Source organism: Pinus tabuliformis, chromosome 4_2 (genome assembly GCF_031772625.1).
Source record: "Pinus tabuliformis cultivar Carrire ecotype Pingquan chromosome 4_2, CPIR1, whole genome shotgun sequence".
NCBI lineage: Eukaryota > Viridiplantae > Streptophyta > Pinopsida > Pinales > Pinaceae > Pinus > Pinus tabuliformis.
The window spans coordinates 567,159,898-567,178,439 of NC_142304.1; the positions used below are offsets into that span (position 1 = coordinate 567,159,898).

Consider the following 18,542-nt stretch of genomic DNA (forward strand, 5'->3'; position numbering starts at 1 on the left):
ACTAAGTCAAATTAATTTAGTTAACTATTACAACTTGTTGTGAGAATTAGAATTACAATTTAATTCAAGGACAAAAATAAATTAGGATTTTCTTGTTGCATTTTTCAACACACCCTCTCAACAAGAAAGGGATTATCTACTACCCTGATCCTGCCTTTGTGAAACTCGAATTTGCATCTTAACAATGCCTTTGTCAAAATATCTACATCCTGCTCCTTTGTAGGAATGTATTCCAACAACATGATTCTCCTCTGCACACAATCTCGTAGATGGTGATATCGTATGTCGATATGCTTGGACCAATCAGGAAAAACTAGTTTCCCAGAGAGTTTGATACAACTTTGATTGTCACAGTAAATCACTGTAGGATTCGTCTCCTAACCAACTAACCCAACAAATATCTTCCTTATCCATTTAGCCTCACAAGTTGCTTCATTAACATCCATGTACTCTGCTTCTACTAAACTGAGTACAATTGATCTTTGTTTCCTGTTGTACCAAGAAATTTTTGTTGACCCAATACTGAAGATTACCCCTGATGTGCTCTTTCTGTCGGATGGACTCTCTGCCCAATCTGCATCTGTGAAGCCTTGAAGCTTCACTCCCTCTGTCTGTCTTTACTAAAGACCAAACTGAGTCGTGCCTATGAGGTATCTCAAGACGTGTTTAGTTGCCTTCCAATACAATTTGGTTGGCTCAACCATGGCTTAACTAAGTTGGTTAACTGCAAAACACATGTCTCGTCGTGTGTTCACCAAATACATAAGTGAACCCACAAGTTGTCTATAAATAGTAGCTTCAACTACTTCACCTAAAGTAGCATCCTCCTTCCTCCAGTTACATGCTACAGGAGTCTCCATGGGTTTGTTTCTCTCCATGTGGAAATTCTTCAGTGTCTTATTGGCATACTTGCCCCGAGAGACAAACAATTCCTCGTCTCCTTGCCATATTTCCATACTAAGAAAGTAATGCATGAGCCCCATTCGCTTCATCTTGAACTCTCTTGCAAGATCCTCTTTGCAAGATTTTATCAGCTTCTCATCACCTATTAGAATCAAATCATCAACATATAATACTATAATCAACAATTTACCTTCAACCACAATATGGTAAAGGTTTGCATATGCTTCACTTTTGGTGAAGCCCAAATTGGTGAAATAATTGTCAATCCTGGTGTACCAAGCATGGGGTGCTTGTTTCAGTCCATACAATGCTTGCTTGAGTATGCATACATGCGACTGTCTATTGAAGGTCTCAATTCCTTCCAGTTGCTCAATATACACCTCTTCCTCAATCATGTTGTTGAGGAATGTTGTCTTCACATCCATCTGATATATCTTCCATCCCATCTGCACTGAAAGTGCTAGAATATATTTGATTGAAGAGTACCTTACTGCTGGAACAAAGGTCTCCTCATAATCAATTCCCTCCACCTGAGAGAATCCTCTAGACGCAAATCTGGCCTTGTGTTTCTCTACACTCCCATATGCTGCTTGCTTTACCTTGTAAAGCCATCGGGAACTCACCACTAAATTATCTGCTGGTCTTGGGACCACTTCCCAAACATTGTTTCTAATAATGGAGTTATGCTCCTCAAACATGGCAACAACCCATATTGGTCGCTGCACTACTTCCTCAAAAGAGGATGGCTTAAACTCTACACTCTCGCTCATAAGAGCCATGTAGCTAGTGTACCGATTTGGTGACCTCCTTTACCTACGCTTTGATGTGGGTGCTCCCACTTTCTCTCTAGCATCATGCATCAATCTGTTAGCCTCTCTGGTGCACTCTCTTCCATCTCTGGAAGTCTCTACATGAGTGGGTGTTTCCACTCTCTGCTCCTCCGCATGTGGCTGCTCCACATCATCCCGAGGTTCCTCCGTTGGAGCTAAAAATTCCTCATATACATGTAACTAAAGCTCCCTCTCAAGGGAACATCTCATGGCCTTCTCTTCATTGAACTTCACATCTCTACGAACCACTGTCATCTTGTTGGATGGAAGGTACACCTGATAGTTATGAGGTGTATCAGTGTACCCCACAAATATGCCCAACTCAGTTGTTGGTTCTAGATTTTTCCGTGCATATTTGGTAACACGACAGTAGACTGATGAACCAAAGATCCTGAAGTGTGCCACATCTAGTCTCTTACTTGAAAAAGCTTCTTCTGATGTACTCATCCCGAGAATTCGATGAGGATTTCTATTCTGCAAATAAGCAACTGTGTTGCATGCTTCAACCCATAAGTGCAATAGTAGGCCCTGATCATGTAGCATCACCCGTGCCGCTCCCACAATACTTATGTTCTTCCTTTCAGCCACCACACTCTGTTGTGGGTTATGAGGTGCTATTAACTCCCATCAAATGCCTTTTGATGCATAAAAGTTCTTGAATTCATTTGACACATATTCTCCACCGTTATCACTTTTGAGAGCTTTAATTTTCCTGCTAGTATCTTTCTCGATAAGTGATTTAAATTCACAAAATTTAGCGAATGTCTGATCTTTATTCTACATGAAGAAGATCCAACACTTACTAGAAAAATCATCAACAAATATTACATAATACCTGTGCTTGCCTGTGGATGTTGTCGAGAATGACGCACACACATCTGAGTGAATTTTATCAAGAATTGCTTGCGCTCAACTGTCTTTATCATGAAAAGAAGTTTTGGTATACTTACCCAATGTACACCCTTTGCATGTGTCTCTTTTCTCTAGTGTACCCTTGGGAAGTCCTGTAGAAATTCGTTGCATGATCTTCAAAGCTTCTTGGTGCAAGTGACCCAATATTCTATGCCATAACTCACTGTTGTCTTAGCTTTGCACCTTCTCTGCTTTAGTGATCAAAGCAGTGCAGTCTTCTACATCTAACTTGTAGAGGTTCTTCACCCAAATCTCGATCCGCTTCACCTGTCCTAAGGCTATGTGACGAAGGAAAGCCTTTCCCTTACTAAATATCACATCATAGCCACAGTCCTTCAACATGGCAACTAAAACCAAATTCTTCTTCAAACTTGGAACATACATGAAATATTTTAATGTGAGAGGAGAACTAGACTCCCTCTAAAAGGTAACAATACCAATGTCGGTCACGCTATACCTCCCATCATCTCCCATCTCGATGTGCATTTGGAGGTCCTTCTCCTCCAAGTCACTAAAGAACTCATTGTTGTCAGTCATATGAAATGAGACTCCACTATCTAGGTACCACACACTACCCATCACCGATGTTACCATGCAAGCGATGAGGGTGAAATCTAGCTCGAATTGTGAAGTAAGAGCTTCACCTATTGCTCCTCCTGAGGGCTTCTTATGGACCTTCTTATCCAGACACTTTGTGGCATAATATCCCAGCTCGTGAGAGTGAAAACATATAATATTTGACATGTCCTTCTTCTTTCCGCGCTGATTGGAATCCAATTTGGAATGGGATGACTTCCCCTTCCCTTTATTCGCCTTTCTAGCTAAGGCATAATTCTCCTCATCATCATGCTTGGATGACGATCCATCTCTGGTGTTTCACCGAATCTCTTCTTATACCAAGTCAGACCACAATTGCTCCCATTCTGGTAGCTTCTCCCTCCCATTAACTAAGTCTCGGTAGCTGTGCCAACTCCTGGGAAGTCCTAAAAGTGATAGGCTTACCAGATTATCTTCAACAACTATAACACCGACACTTCCAAGCTCATCCCGACATTGGGTGAACTTGGTCAAGTACTTTTTTATTGTGTCGCCCTTCTCCATCTTGATCATTCTAAGCTTGTACTTTAGTTCCAACTTCCTGTGGTCACTGCCATTTTGAAACAGGTCTATCAAGGCCTTCCACATTGCAAATGGAGTTTCCTTACCATGGACCTTCAAGACAGTATGATCTCGAACTCCTTATAGGATAATTCTTCTCGCCTTTGCCACACACTTTCTCCACTTTGCCAGATCCTAACCATCAGATGGCTGCGGAATATCTTTGTCTATGAATTCCTTAAGCCCATTGTCTTCCAACACTTCTTGCATCATGTCCTTCCAAGCAATATAGTTCGAACTATCCTCAAGGGCATATCCAAGTCTCAATCCATAGAACAACATCCTACTGGCTCTAAAGTATGATACTGTAAATTTGATTTCTCTTGCAAAAGACAAACTTGAATTCTCCTTTTCTATATTGATTTCAAATCTAATACCATGTATGAATTCATTATAGATTCAAACTGCATATTGTAATGTGCTAAAACAATTGACTTGAATCTACTCTACTCATAAGCGGAAAAAATAATTGAACGATGAAATCATGAAGCATAAAAGAGAAAGAATTCAATTACACATAACACAATAATTTCCAGGGGAAAGCCACAACGAAAACCCCTGCTATCTGTATATTGCATTAATAAGAAAATATGAGAAGATTACAATGCTTTGCTCAAGCCCGATCAACCTCTGCACAATCTCAATCTATCTCACTACTTCACAAACAAGCTCCAACCAATACTTAGCCAATTTTTTTGCCTGCCAAGCTCCTATTTCCTTCCATAGTTTCCTAGGGAATTAACCCATATTTAATTGGGACAATCCTAATCCATAATTGTGCAATCCATCACAGGCCTTCCTCTGATTGCATGCACCACTTGTACAATTCAGATGATTATACAACTGATAGTACACTGTCCCTGAACTCTAATCTCAAATGGGTCTTTCTTTGATCTGACATGCATGACTTAATTATGAGTGAATATTCAGTTTACTAGTTGAGTAGTGCTAGTTACACCCCACTACTGCAGGTTACACCCCACGACTGGATCTCCCACTAATTCATCCATTATTTGGAACTAGTTTAACTGATTTTAACTCAATTAAACTTAATTAAATAATTACAACTCAAAAGAACTCAACCTAGACCCCTAAAATTTAGGAACCACTCTACATGACTCTAGATAGACTCCCAACTCGAATTAACTGAGACAACTGAGTCAAATTAACTTAGTTAACTATTACAAGTTGCTATGAGAATTATAATTACAATTTAATTCCTCATTTAATTCAAGGACAAAATTAAATTAGGATTTTCTTGTTGCGTTTTTCAACACACCATGCCAAACAAAATAAGACATCTCAAATCTAAACATAGGGATTACATGTTTTTCAAATCTCTTCCCCATGGAAACCTTTCACCAAGCCAAAGAAGGCAATATTTTCCTAGTCCATAATAACCTTTGGGGATCTCTCAACCTAAGTGTTTGCTTTATGAAAAACATGAGATTGCTAAGCATATGTTTCGACATTGCAACTTTTAATAATTATCTTAGGAATGGTTTACCTTCTATGTAGCCAAATCATTCCCTCTTAGATTTCTTGTAAAACAACCATCACATGGGACAAACTTCCTTGTGCCATTGGATCTAAAGTAATGTCATAACTTATTTGTAATGAAGTTTTATTTATTTATTTTAAATGAACAAATGAATGTGTTTTTAAAGATGTTAAGCATTATAGAAACTTCTCTTGGTTTGATGTTGCTTTGATACGTGTTAATTTGCACCTAGAGATTCTTGTCCAATTTAAAAAGTGTAAGTTGAGATGGATCACATGTGCCAATTGATCATTTACTTGGGTGGTGCTCTATGTACAATGAGTAAGGAGGTCCTTTAATATTCTCACTTGTTCATCCAATCTCAATGTTCAGATTACCCACATCGTTGTGTTGGTTAGCTTGTTTAGGAGCATTGTGAAAGTCATAACAACTAAACCCCTTCTCCATCATCAATTGATGACAAATTCCCCACTATTGCCATTTTTGAAGTGGAGAAATCCCTTGAACCTAATCAAAGGCGCTATAGTTGGGGATTTGTTATTAAGATGTCAAGCCTTTCATGTTAAATATAGTTCAAGAATCATTATTCTAGATCCCAAGCCGACCATCAAAGGATGGGGGTCACTCCCAAAGTATCACCGACCATCCAACATGAGCTCATTCCTTGTTATGGCATGACTCTTCATTGTTTGAACAAGACAAGCACCCTTATGTTTTGTTTATATCATAGCATTGTAGCCTTTTACCAAGTTTTATTGATATTTGTGGCAATTTTGTATTATGCATGTTAGATTGCTAAGCTTATAGGTCTTTAGTCTTTGAATTGTATGCTTTTGATGGTGGTGCAATGTATCCATCCTTTTTTGTGTATAAAAGGTCATGTACATATTACACATATTAATAGTTAAAGAAACATGTCATAAAAAAGAAAGGAAAAACTCCTCATGCATGGCTATAAAAGTTTAGCTAGGTCCAACAATTCAATTATATGAATATAACCTTCATGTGTAGATAATGTTAGACGATGCCATCGTAAAGAACCCTATACAATGGGTGATATTTCTTTCACTAACAATTAAGTGAATAAGAAGCTCAACAGGTGGAAGGCCTATGTGATGAAGTCTCAGTGGATAACACAAAAGAAGGATGCTGAGTGATTCAAGCATATAGCATTAGTAAAACACTAGCCACATCCTTTATGTAGTATGATGTTGATATAGCAACAATCATGACCAAGGAGCAAAGCCCCCCATTTGATGTTTCCTACTTGAATGCCCCTAAGGGGATAAAGTCGAGACATAATTAAGATAACTTAAATTGTTAACCCATTTATTAAACCACATGATGCAAAGTAATCAATGTCAAATCAATAAATCAAATAAACACAAAAGAACTGGATGCATCTCTACTATTTAAATAAGTTGATAGATTGATTTTTTCACCTTTGTCCTGAGGATAGACCACATTAGTTAGTTCGAAACGTCAACCAACAACATAAAATGTGATTCATCTGAAAAACATTACCAAAATAAATAACAATCTATTAATTTATAATTTTTTTTAACAAAAAAAATAATAAACATAATCCGAATTTTTTAATCAAAATAATAAACAATTTACATAAATATTTGTAATTAGTCATTTACACTTTAAATTAAAAAAAATTAAAATTAAACCTTATTTATATCAAATCAAATAATCAAATAAAAATAAAATGAAATAATAACCTATTAATTTTTAACTAAAAAATAATAAAATATAATTGCATTTTCACTTCACTTTCTAATAAATATTGTAATTAAACATTTACATTTTAAACTAAATAACATAATAAAAATTAAACATCTACACCTTCAAGTTTTATAACATCATGATGTAATAAACGGATGTAACCTCCAACCCCCAATTTAATTTTTCATAATAAATTCCATTAATCCACACTCACAAACATCTCACTTTCACCCACAAGAGAAGCACCTTAGCAAATCTACAACCCAACCCCACCCATCAAATAAGTTTCGTTGATTGGTTCCTGCTGCATTGACACATCAGCTCGCGACATAAATCTGTGATCTCTCCACTTTGAAATTATTGTCACTCCATATTATAGAGTTCCTTTACCCCCTGGTATTTAATTTCTTCTCCATCGCGCAGATTTGTGAAATTGATTTCTCGGACCTGTGGTTCATTCATCTACGATTCGACTGGGCAGCAGCTGAAATTCGCTAAAATAATGGCGTTCAAGCTTGGACCGATCAATCTAAACGCCATTGCGCAGGTACGCTTATGCTGTCTATTTTTTCTTACTATAATTTATTCAAAATGGTCCTCAAAATCGTTTTTTGTTCCGAAGAAATTGGTTATGAGTTCGATTTCCATTGGAGGAAATGAGTTTCCCTTTACGAAGATGTATAGTGGAGCTCGAGCCTTGCTTTGTGAACCTGAGGAAGATTGAATTACCATTGTTACCTCTTTTTTGACCTAGACTGGAGGACGAAGAACAGTAAAATGTGCAGGTTATGTTGCCTTAGGGTTTAAATTAGATTTCTTTGACAGTGCGTGAGATGAGAATTAGTGATCGCATTACTCATTTGCCTCTTAATATTGCGGTATTTTTGCAAAGGATTAATTTTTTGACTCTTATATGGAAGACTTTCTGCAAGAGCCTGAAAAGTCTTGTCCGATAATTCTCTTTTTCTGACAATGGCATGTTGGAAAATGACTTAACAAAGGTAAAAAATTGCGATGTGCAGATAAGCACCAGATCAAAACATAGCTTGACTTGAGATGTTGTTGGAATTATGTCAGGAAATATTGCCTATTCACATTGCAATTTCTTAAACCGATCTTAGAGCATCAAACAAACGTGTTTTCTGGCACTATCATAGGTTTGTCCGGATGTCTTGGAATCTAAACCATGTTGTCGACAGCGGGAGACCATCCCTGGAAAATCGACCATTGGTTGAACACATGTTTTGAGGGGTCTTGCGAGTATGGAAGGTATGGCCATGGACATATACTCGCTGACTCACGCTGACTGAGTATTGGTCAGTCATAACCCACCATTCTGGCAAGTATTTGTGAACTGAACATCCTGAGCCAATACTCGCCATACTTGTGACTTGCGATAACTTGGACGCATTAAAATTTTTACGCTTTTCTATACTGCCCTGGTGTGGGTATGCCAAATATGCCAAGTCAACTGCGTCTATGACAATGAGCTGAGTACAATTATGGAAACTATCCTTCCTGGAAGATGTTTTAACATCTTTCTTTGTAAAATTCACAAATTGCCACATTAAAATTTGGCAGTCCATAGCATAACTAGCGGATTTTGCTAATCAATTCTTGCTGTAATTAACCACTTTAGTACTGATCTAGGCCACGGGTAATCTTAGGAATCTATATTCAGAACACAATATTTACTTTCAAAATCACAAAATATTTTTACACTTTGATTCATGTGGACACCTCTTTTCATTTCGTGTTTCCCATTCAGTTGCCTGAATCATAGAGATGTGACTGCTGTCCAAGTTGTATTTTGCCAATGTTCTTCAATGAGATTCTTGTAAAACAGTCTCCTACTTCACCCAAGATGTCTCACACATATATCAACATTCGTCGTATATTGTTATTATATTTAGTTGCCATTGGATTCCAAGTTGATTACATACATACCTTCACAAAATATACAAAAATCTACGAAGATGTAATTGTTTTTTGGTTGAATAAAATACTTCCTTTAACTGTTAAAACTTAATACGATCTAACACAAGATGTAATTAACGACTTCCAAAACTAGATTACACTTAACCTGGAATAATGGCATATATATTATATACACATGTGTCTTTCATCATAAGAATACTCTATGCTTAACATTGGCTTCTAAGGAACATCTTGTTAGATGATTTGTGTTATTTTAATGTGTTGTCAACTTGTTACCAATAAAACTGTGGTTTGTGCTTATAAATTGTTAATTACTTTTAAACTTTATATACAATTCTATGCAGGGGGTTGGTGGACTCGCATTTGGAAGTGGAGACCTTTCGTTTGAAGATGATGATAGGTAATTCATTCTGCATTCAATGTCTCTCTTTTGTTTTGGATAGAAAAACAATTTTTTATTCATAAAATTCTATTTCAAAATATTACACGTACATGCGGAATGTTAAGAGAACTTTCGTCACTGCAAAAAGGATATTCAAAACTGCTATCTTGGCCATTATAGTCATTGCTGTGGCCCATAGTTAAGCCAATCAAAATTTTTGAACAGCATACATAACTCAGTATAAATTCAACATATTTTTTTAAAACAACAGAACAGGACATCTGAACCTTCAAAACAGTATACTGTTGTTGGAGTAGGAGGCTGGATTGCTTGTTTATCAGAAGCCAACATCACTTGCCTGGGACAGCTTCTGGTCCAAACTGGAGACTCTTTCTTGGCATTCCATGTCTATTAAAATATAAAGCTGACAACTGAATAAATTTTTGCCACCTAGAAACAAATAAATTTTGACTCGGCCAAGTTATTCATCTATTTCTGAGTGAAGCATTTACATTAAAAGAAATGTACATCAAAACAACCAGAGTAAACCCTATTCTTCATTTGAGAAAGCCCATTTTAGTGGCTTGGGGGTGGAGCCCTCAAATTTGTCTTTGGGTGGTTTTTTGCATTTATTTTTGGCAGTTTTAACTTTTGGCACATGCTTTTTGCATTTGGTGGTTTTGTGGCACATGGTTTCTCAACCCATGATCTTTTTAATTCTGGTTAAGGAATTAATGTTGTAATCTAATCTGGGTCAACAGATTAGAGCTTTGGATACCATAGAATCCTGTACTTTATATTGTAAATTATAAAGTTAGTTGATGATGAAAGTTAAAGGTGCGGCTCTAAACATTTTGGTGGTTTTCTCAATTAAGGGTTTCCAAGGTAAATATCTCAGTATTATGTGTGATTGCCATTGTTTGCTTTTATGTTTTATAAATAATATCTGTCCATTGCCTACTATAAAGGTTTAAACTTACAATAAAAACTAATAGATATCCATTTTCTGATCTAGAATCATTAGGCAAAAATCAAGTATGGTTCAAGACACCCCTAGCAGAATGTCCATAAGTATTAAAAGAAAGAAAGATGCAAATATTCAGATAGATGGCCTTTGATAATTTCTTGTATGATTTGTTCATGATAATCAAGTAGCTACTTTCACACAAGTCTAAGTGTCTAGAGGTGTGGAAGTCGTCCACATTAAGAATGATAACAATTAAAGGATTGTTACAAATGTGATTACCTTAGTAAATCTGGCTTTACTGTTCAGATAGTTGCATAAGGATAGGAAGTTATGTAACGATGCCTTAAAATGATGTTGCCAGGGAGGCTTGTTGTATTGTTGGAGAGTCATTATTGGCCTTGAATAATAAGAATTCCAATCCCTTGCCCCGTGGAGGTTTCCTTGATAAACTGTGAGGGTTTTACCATGTAAAATTCCGTGTTTACTTGTGTGAATTTAGTTTCTGTTTCTTGTGTGCATTTTATTTCTTGTTTACGAAATTTACGGGCTCAACATACTAACAAGTGGTATCAGAGCCAGATATTGGCTTTAGAGAGATACCTTTGTTGCCAAGGGTTTATGGCTTGATGAATGAAGCCTAGTGATTACGGTGTGGTTGCATGAGTAAAGGAGACCACAGTTGCAATGTGATTTAAGTATGCTTGCATGAGGTTGCATACAGATGTGAGCGATGGTCGTGGTTGAAAAAAAGAGAAGCTGGCAAGCACGCAAAGGCAGATCTGAGTGAGCGATGATGATGGTTAGAGAACATTAGCGAAATGTGGACGTGCCTAGGGTCTTTGTTGAAGCCTTGGGATGATGGTTTGCTGTGGTAGTTGAAGAAGAGTACAAAGTGGCACCTTTGTGCTTTATACCTCTGTCAAGACAGATGCGACTATCGTTTGGCTCAAGAGAAACAAATTCATCACCTATATAACAGTCTCTACAAGATTTGATCCCAAGAACTTACCACCACAAATTTCAAATTGCGTAGGGTTTCATATTAGAATCTCACAACGTCATGATTTTTGGCTATAGTGGGTACTTTTAGTTATCATCATTATGAGTATTGTTGCTCTCATCATCACGAATTTGTTGCAAGAGGCGATGAGATTACATGGCCTCGTTGTGATGGTGGATTCATTCGTGCAACACTGTCAATATAAACTTCACTGTTTGGCGTCCATAATAGTCAAATGCTTCTGATATGAGGACAATACCATTGGGTTGTGAATGGAAGCAGGTTGCGAATGGCGTAACACAGTTGCATTGGAGTAGAACTGTGAAGAGATCAAGTCTCAGTTAAAATAGTTGTTGTTTTTGCACCGAAAGGTGGTCAACGAGGAGGCCAGTGATGATCACACCAAAATTGGTCTTTTTTGAGAGACAAGTGGGAGGTGTGAAAGATAATTCTACCCACGTTGAGAATGATGAGCATGAAAGTGTAGGAATAAGAAACCACGAACAAATCACATGTGGGATGCCTTTAAGGCTAGCACGAATTGAGGTCAGAATGTGAAGAACCTTAAGGCCTTTGGCATTGAGATGCTTGCTCTACAGTGTTGTGTGTGGCGCACAATGATGTGTGTGGATTGTTGCCCATGAAGACCGAATCAAGATGTTGGTTATGATGAAAAGGATTGTGCGCAAAAGGAGTGACAATAAGGAGTAAGCGTGTGCAAGAAATAAGACAATTTTTTTTGTGGGTTTCTTCATTTTGAACTCGAATCCTCGTAGTGCAAAGGGACACATTTATATTGTCATGCAATGAACGTGAAGTTGCTGGTAACCATGAGGATTATAAGGTTATGGATTGCATATAAATTTGACATTTTTTATCATTTACCATATTCTTGGAAGTGATTGGGTTGTTATTTTAATGGCTATGTGGGCTTTGTATGAAAAGTGGAAAAGTTTCATTTAAAAATGCATACATACATACATACATACATACATTCATATATATATATATATATATATATGGGGGTAATAAAAGTTTTCAAGAGGAAGAGCATGCTTGAAGATTGAAGTGTCAGGAGTCAGAGAGATAACAATTCTTACCAGGTAAGATGCAAGTTTTTGGAAGTAGTGATTTTGTGAAGCAAGTTACTCATGGTGGAATGAGAGAATGCTAGCTTAAGGCTGGGATAGCAACGAAAAGAAAGAGAATTATAATGGAGTCAAATTTTTTACATGTAAATTGGCATATGACTATAAGACCTAGTAAGGCATGCGTACCAGTAAATAATCACTGGTAAAGTCTAGATGTAGACCTAGGTGATATAGGGGAGCATGTGGAAGCATGTTGAGCTAGGACATGTGAAATTTTTAAATACCCTGATGTTGAATGGGTAGGGCCTGGAGGTGAGTGGTGGCAGTTGGCCGGTTTGGCTAGATTTGGCCAAGGAAAACCCAAAGTCAAGTTTAAAGGGGGTATTGTTAGATAAACTTGATTCGGTAGTGGAGTTGAGGTTGTGTTAATACCTATGGTTAATAGTTGTGGTTTTGGGCACCTGGTATTGGTGACTCATGGTATTGAGCTTATGGTTTTACATGTAGTTGGAGCTATTAAAAGGTTTGGGTATTCTCCATTGTATTGAGCCATGGTTAAGTGTGAAAGCCTAGGTTGCTGGTCAGTTTGGATGTGTTTTAGCTGAGGACAATAATAGATCTATTATTGGTTGGCTTTTCAGAATACTTAAATAATATTTTTTTATTCTCTTCTTCAAACAAAACCCCAACTAAGGAAAAACGAACCAATAAATGATATATTATTGTCCTTGGCTAAAACATAGCCAAGCCAACCAACAATCTAAGCTTTCACCACTCAACCATGGTTCAATACAATGAAGAATACCCAACCCTTTTCACCGCTCCAGCCTCCAACTACATGTAATATCCATTGTTCTAAAAAATGGTTGAGCTGGCTCGAATTCAGCCAAGCTAACCGAGCCGTATCCCTGGCCGGTCTGGCTCGGTAGAAAAACTGGTCCAGTGGTCGATTTGTTACCGAATCGGCCGAGTTGGTAACCAAACCGGTCGGCTCAGTCGAGTCCGAGTTAAATGCGCCAAACTGGCTAGTGACGCCCAAAGACGCCCAATGAAATGTTTTGGAGGGAAAAATAGACCCCAAACGTAATTATAATCTGGTTTTAGGTTTTCTTTAAGGCCATCTACCTCTCCCAAGCCTATAAAAGCTACCCGACCCCCTCACATTTCCTCACAGTTATGCCATTGCATTTGTGTGAGAATTTGTGAAGAGTTGTGGATTTTGTTTTTGGAACAACAGTGAGGAGTCTTGGGCAATCATTGGAGCAACAGTGAGGAGCTTCTTGGGCAACCATTGGAGCAACATTGAGGAGTTGGTTTGTTGGAGTAGCATTGAGGAGACGGTTTGTGCCTAGAGGTATTTTTTTTCACTTCTAAAATCTGTTTTTGCTTGATTTTTTTGGGTAAATCTAGAAATTGAAAAGAGTAATTTTTGTAAAAGAAATGAACATTGAAGCATTGTTTTTGTTTGTTTTCATTTTCAGATTTTTTCCTTTCATTTCCAAGTCCAAATATCAGAAAATGGCTCCTAGAATGAAAGATGTTGCTTGGGCATATGTTGAAATGATTGATAATCAAATGCTTTGCAAATTTTGTCATAGAAAAATTAAGTGGGGTGTAGGGGGCTTTCATAGGTTGAAACAACACTTGGTTGGTGTTAGAGGCCAATTTACTCCATGTGAAGCACCATCAGCACAAATTGGGGAGATTAGGAAGGAGTTGCTAGATAAATTTGAGAAGTTTGAGGAAGAAAAAGCTAGGCAAAAAGAAATAGAGGCTGAAATTGGGAGGAAGAGGAGATAAGAAACGATATATAATGCATTGAAAGTAATTAAAATTAAGTGAAATATTGATCCCGCCCCACCCCTCCCCTCAATATTTCCAACATTTGGTATCAGAGTAGGTTCCTTCACAAGCAGTCTAACCATTGGAAGGAAGATCATGGATTGCACCAAGAATGGAACTCCACTGTTTGATGGACAAAACTATGCGTTTTGGAGTGGAAGGATGAAAGCATATGTGCAAGCACAAGGATTTGATGTCTGGCACTCCGTATTTAGTGGGTACACTGAACTTCCTGCTCCTCCAACATATGATGTTGGTAAGAAATTTTATGAAAGCAACGCAAAAGCCAAGAATGCTATTTTAAATTGCCTAGCAGGTTTAGTTTAAGTTAAAGTAATGCATTGCAAATCTGCAAAAGAGGTTTGGGACAAGCTTCAAAACATATATGGAGGAGGTCAAAAAGTTAGAGGCCAAACTTCAAATCTTCAGAGTGTAATTTGAGCAATTGAAAATGATGGAAGACGAAAACATTGCTGCCTACTTCATGTAGATGAAATAGTAAACACTTTGCAAGGTTTGGGAGAACCAATGGAGAACAAAGCAATTGTTTGAAAGGTTCTAAGATCTCTTCTGATGAGATTTGATTCTAAGGTCTCAGTTCTAGAAGAAAGATTAGATCTTGCCTCGTTAAACATGGATGAGTTGCATGGTATACTTACAACTTACAAAATGAGAGCAAAATAGGAAAATCCATCTAAAAGAGAAGCAACTTTCAAGGCATCAAGGAAAAAAAGGAAGAACAGGCAACAATCAAAGTCTAACACCAGTTGTAGTTGTAGCAATATTTCTGATAAAGAAATAGCCAACTTTGTGAGGAATTTGAAGAAAGGAAATGGCAAGTACAATGGTAAGCTTCCTTTGAAATGTTTTAATTGTGGTGAAATTGGTCATTTTGCTTTGAAATTCCCTTATGCAAAGAATTTAGATAGCGATGAAGAAGAAGCACCTAAGAAAGAAAAGAAAAATCCAAAAAGAGACAAGAACCAAGGTAAAAGAAAAGTCTTCAAGAAAATTTTCTACTCAAAAAAAGACAACTCTTCATCTTACAAGGAAAGCAACAATGACGGTGACTCAGAAAGGGTGTTATTGTTGGCAATAGAGAATCAAGAGGAAAAAGTCGAGGGAGTAGTAGATCTTGAAAGAGAACTGGTCAGTTCTTTAAAAGATCTAAAATTAGAAAGAAAGAAAGTCAAGGCATTGGAGAAATAGATAAGCAAACTAAAGGAGCATTCTAAGAATTTCAGCAAAAAATTTGAAGAATTAGAGAAAACCGTCATCATTCTGAAATTCCAGTCAGAGGAAGCTAGAATAATCAAAGAAACACTCAAAAACTAGTTGGAAGAAAATGCCAAATTGAAGGAAAGTTTGGAAGCAGAGATAGTTTCACTATGAAAGGAAGTTTATAACAAACACATCCAACAAAATTTTGTAAACAACAATAAAATGTTGGATGAAATTATCAACTGTCAAAGGCCATGCGATGAGAAAATTGGGTTCAAGCTCCATGGTGAGGAGAGAAGCAAAACAAAAGAGTTGTGTAGGTGTCATCTATGTCACAGGGTTCGGAGAACCTGAAGCTTCAGGTTTGAAATTTGGCGAACCTGTAAAAAAATTTGAAGTTCGTTCAGGTTCGCCGAACCTGTAGGCGAACTTGAAGGCGAACCTCAACGAACCCGAACCCAATCGAACCTAAACGAACTTAAACGAACCTGAAAAATCGAACCTGAATAAAAATCGAACCTGAACGGATTTAACGCGAATTTCAAGGGTTTTTTTTGGAGGTTCATTGGTTTTTTTTGGCGGTTTTAGTTGCCTGTTTGACAATGAGTTAATTGGTCAAAAGGTGTGTTGCTTGCCCACATCATTTTATCACATCAACACCTGTCATCGAGCGATCCCAAACGTAAACATAAAATACGTAGTTAGAAAGAACCGCTGACCTCCGCAATGCTGTTCCCACTTATGTTCTCCCACATGCACATACATATAAATAGTTAGTTTAGAAGGACACCCATCTTTCGTATTTTGTTTACGGACTGCACAACAATGGCGGGCAAGAGACGTCGCGATGACAGAGAGAACCCTAAAAAAGAAGGCACTCCCCTTACTTCTACGACATTGAATCCTAACTGGGCACAACTCAAAGCGGTAAGTTTCATATTACCCTAAATTCGTTTCAAACATAAAATCGTCTGCGAATCGATGTTTATGCCCAAAACTGAAACAAGATAACGATACCGCAAACATGGTGTTCTGATTCTGATTCTTAAATTTGCAGAAACTGAATTCTTATACTGACAAACGTAAACACTTCAAGCCGAAGGCCAAAATAACACAATTTCGGGCCTCAGGAGGGAAAAGTTCAGGTATAATGATGAGTTTCAGCTTATTCGAAGGGTTTACAGGGTTCGGTCGAGTTCTTTTTCGTTTATTTGTAATTGTTCTGTCCACAACAACAAACTTTAAAATAAAAAACGTGATATAAGCGTCGAATACTCTGAATTTATTAAACAGTTAACAATCTATAACAAAGAACATTTCTAAAAAAATGACTTCTTGTTATGATCCTATATAGCAAAAAAAGCACTACTACTGCAAAAGACTAAGATGGTCCGAATAGTAGCGGAACTATAACAGAACTAAAACCCCAATTGAATAGAAGTAATTCAAAAATAGCAAATTATTACGGCCTAAGAGCCATTAACTCTGGATAATTGTTTTGAGTCTTTGTCTAGTGATACCTTCATTGAACCCTATTATTTACCGTGAGAAATAAAACAATCTCAGTACTGCTTTTATACCGAGAGTCTTGGCTTGAACCATCCAAACGCCCCATGCCTGCTATTTGTTAATATTCAAATGCTGTATCTACCTTACCTTTTTCTGTACGACCGGAATTTTATTTTGTCATATATATATATATATTGAAAAATATGTACAGTCGAACCTAATGCCGAACCTCATTCGAACCTGATCGGAAAATTCGAACTTGAATCGAACCTAATCGTTGTCGAACTCGAACCGTGTGACATAGGGTGTCATCAAGAGTCTTATCAAGGAGGAACACAAGCCTTCAAAAGAGAATGTTCAAAGAATAATATTTCAAGATCATTCAATCAAGAGAACACGCAATCAACAACCGATAATGAAGAAACTAAAGTTTCTGGAGAACTACACCACCTAGAGGATTTCCCTCATTCAGGTACCCTCATATATTTCCTGATTATTGTTTTTCATGTACTAACTTTGGGCATAAGGCTAGGGATTGTGAAGCTTATGATAGGGATGATTATTAAAGTCATCAAAACCTTAGAAGCAAGTTTGTAGGAACACAAGGCAGATATCCAAATGACTTCATTAGCAGAAAGTATATGTCAATTGCTCCATCATTTGGGTATCACATTGCGTGTTACATATGCCATAACTATGGACACAACTCATGATTGCAGAAGCATGATGAAGTCTTCCATGAGGGAAAACACTAATATCAGGTACAGGAAGGTTTGGAGAAGATAGCAAAAGCAAGAGAAACAAGTGAATGAAGAAATCCAAAAGGTCATGTTCACAGGATTTATAAAGTTGCAAGACCATGAAGACTCCCAATATTGTGAATGTTGAAGAGGGGAACTCTAAGTAGCAGCGATTACAGAGTTAAAGACCTATCCTCTAAGTAGTTGGTTTCACAGTGGTTTGATTTGTTGTCGTTGATGTCAGAATTAGCCAGGAGAACACATCCTCTTTAGGAAAAACGAAGAAAAGAAAGCAATCTCAACATGAACGCTTTTAATGTGCATCAATGAATTGCATTAATTGGAATTTCCAATGGACAAGAAGCCCTAAAATAAGACAAGAGGAGAAAGACATATTGCAGGAAGATAGAGGAAGATATTTTGTTAGGGGAAGTTGCCCTTTGCCATTGATGTCAAAGGGGGAGAGAAATCAGGAGAGGAAGATACAAAAGCATGGAGTCAGGGGAACAATGATTGCAGGGGGAATCCGTGTGTTGCCATCAATACCAAAGGGGGAGATTGTTGGAAATTGGTTGTCATTGATGTCAACCCAAGCAACAGCTAGAAGAAGCCCCACACTTGATCAAGAAATTGAATGGGAAGATTAATGGAATTGTAAGTAAGACTATCATAGGATGATAGTACTCGTGCTGTTTCTAACGATAGGTGGCATGCCTCATAACTACTTGCGGTTGAGGAGATATGTCTTATCAAAGTTGAAGCTCCATTGTGTGGTCAAATTGCCCCAAAATGAGATGTTAAAGGAAGCTTGATGATT

General features: G+C 37.4%; 1 protein-coding gene across 2 annotated transcripts in view; it reads left to right on the top strand.

The window, feature by feature from the left end:
- The first annotated feature begins 7,339 nt into the window (after positions 1–7,339).
- Positions 7,340–18,542, top strand: part of GC6 (golgin Putative 6) — a 398,621-nt gene continuing 387,418 nt past the window's right edge. The window contains exons 1-2 of one of the 2 annotated variants that reach the window (XM_089423919.1): positions 7,340–7,582; positions 9,318–9,373. In XM_089423919.1, the coding sequence (XP_089280045.1) occupies positions 7,538–7,582; positions 9,318–9,373 (101 nt within the window). In that variant the 5' untranslated portion in view covers positions 7,340–7,537. The remainder of the gene's footprint in view (positions 7,583–9,317; positions 9,374–18,542) is intronic. The other variant, XM_089423920.1, reaches the window with a different exon arrangement.